The 362-nt window shown below is 44.2% G+C and overlaps 1 protein-coding gene across 1 annotated transcript in view; it reads right to left on the reverse strand.

Moving 5' to 3' along the window:
• LOC119587912 overlaps positions 1 to 317 on the reverse strand; it is a 9,023-nt gene extending 8,706 nt beyond the window's left edge. Inside the window, exon 1 of the mRNA XM_037936621.1 lies at positions 208 to 317. Within this exon, the coding sequence (XP_037792549.1) occupies positions 208 to 255 (48 nt within the window). The 5' untranslated portion in view covers positions 256 to 317. The remainder of the gene's footprint in view (positions 1 to 207) is intronic.
• Between the last annotated feature and the right edge of the window lie 45 nt (positions 318 to 362).

Consider the following 362-nt stretch of genomic DNA (forward strand, 5'->3'; position numbering starts at 1 on the left):
GTAATTGTTGCATAAAATTGTGACCTTGTAGAAAATAATATATTAAATATACCACAAAAATGACTGGGGAAATAAAACCAGATCCTCGCCCGACACGCCCAGCGCACCCGACAAGGAACACTTGACAGTCCCAGCCTTGTGAACATGAGAATGACAACGGAAAAAGAAGAGAGAAAAAAAAGAAGAGCGAGAGAAAAAAAAACTCACCAGCAGCAGGAAGTGCCTGAAGAGGACGTGACCGGCCTTCTGCACCATCGAAATCTGCGCAAGAGAAGTCACGATTTACTCTCTCGTTCATGCTGGAAACTCAGGGAGCCTTGCTGTGTAAAAAGGCGAGGAGACATATATACCTTTTTCGTTGC

This window comes from Penaeus monodon, chromosome 23 (assembly GCF_015228065.2).
Source record: "Penaeus monodon isolate SGIC_2016 chromosome 23, NSTDA_Pmon_1, whole genome shotgun sequence".
NCBI classification, from domain to species: Eukaryota; Metazoa; Arthropoda; class Malacostraca; order Decapoda; family Penaeidae; genus Penaeus; species Penaeus monodon.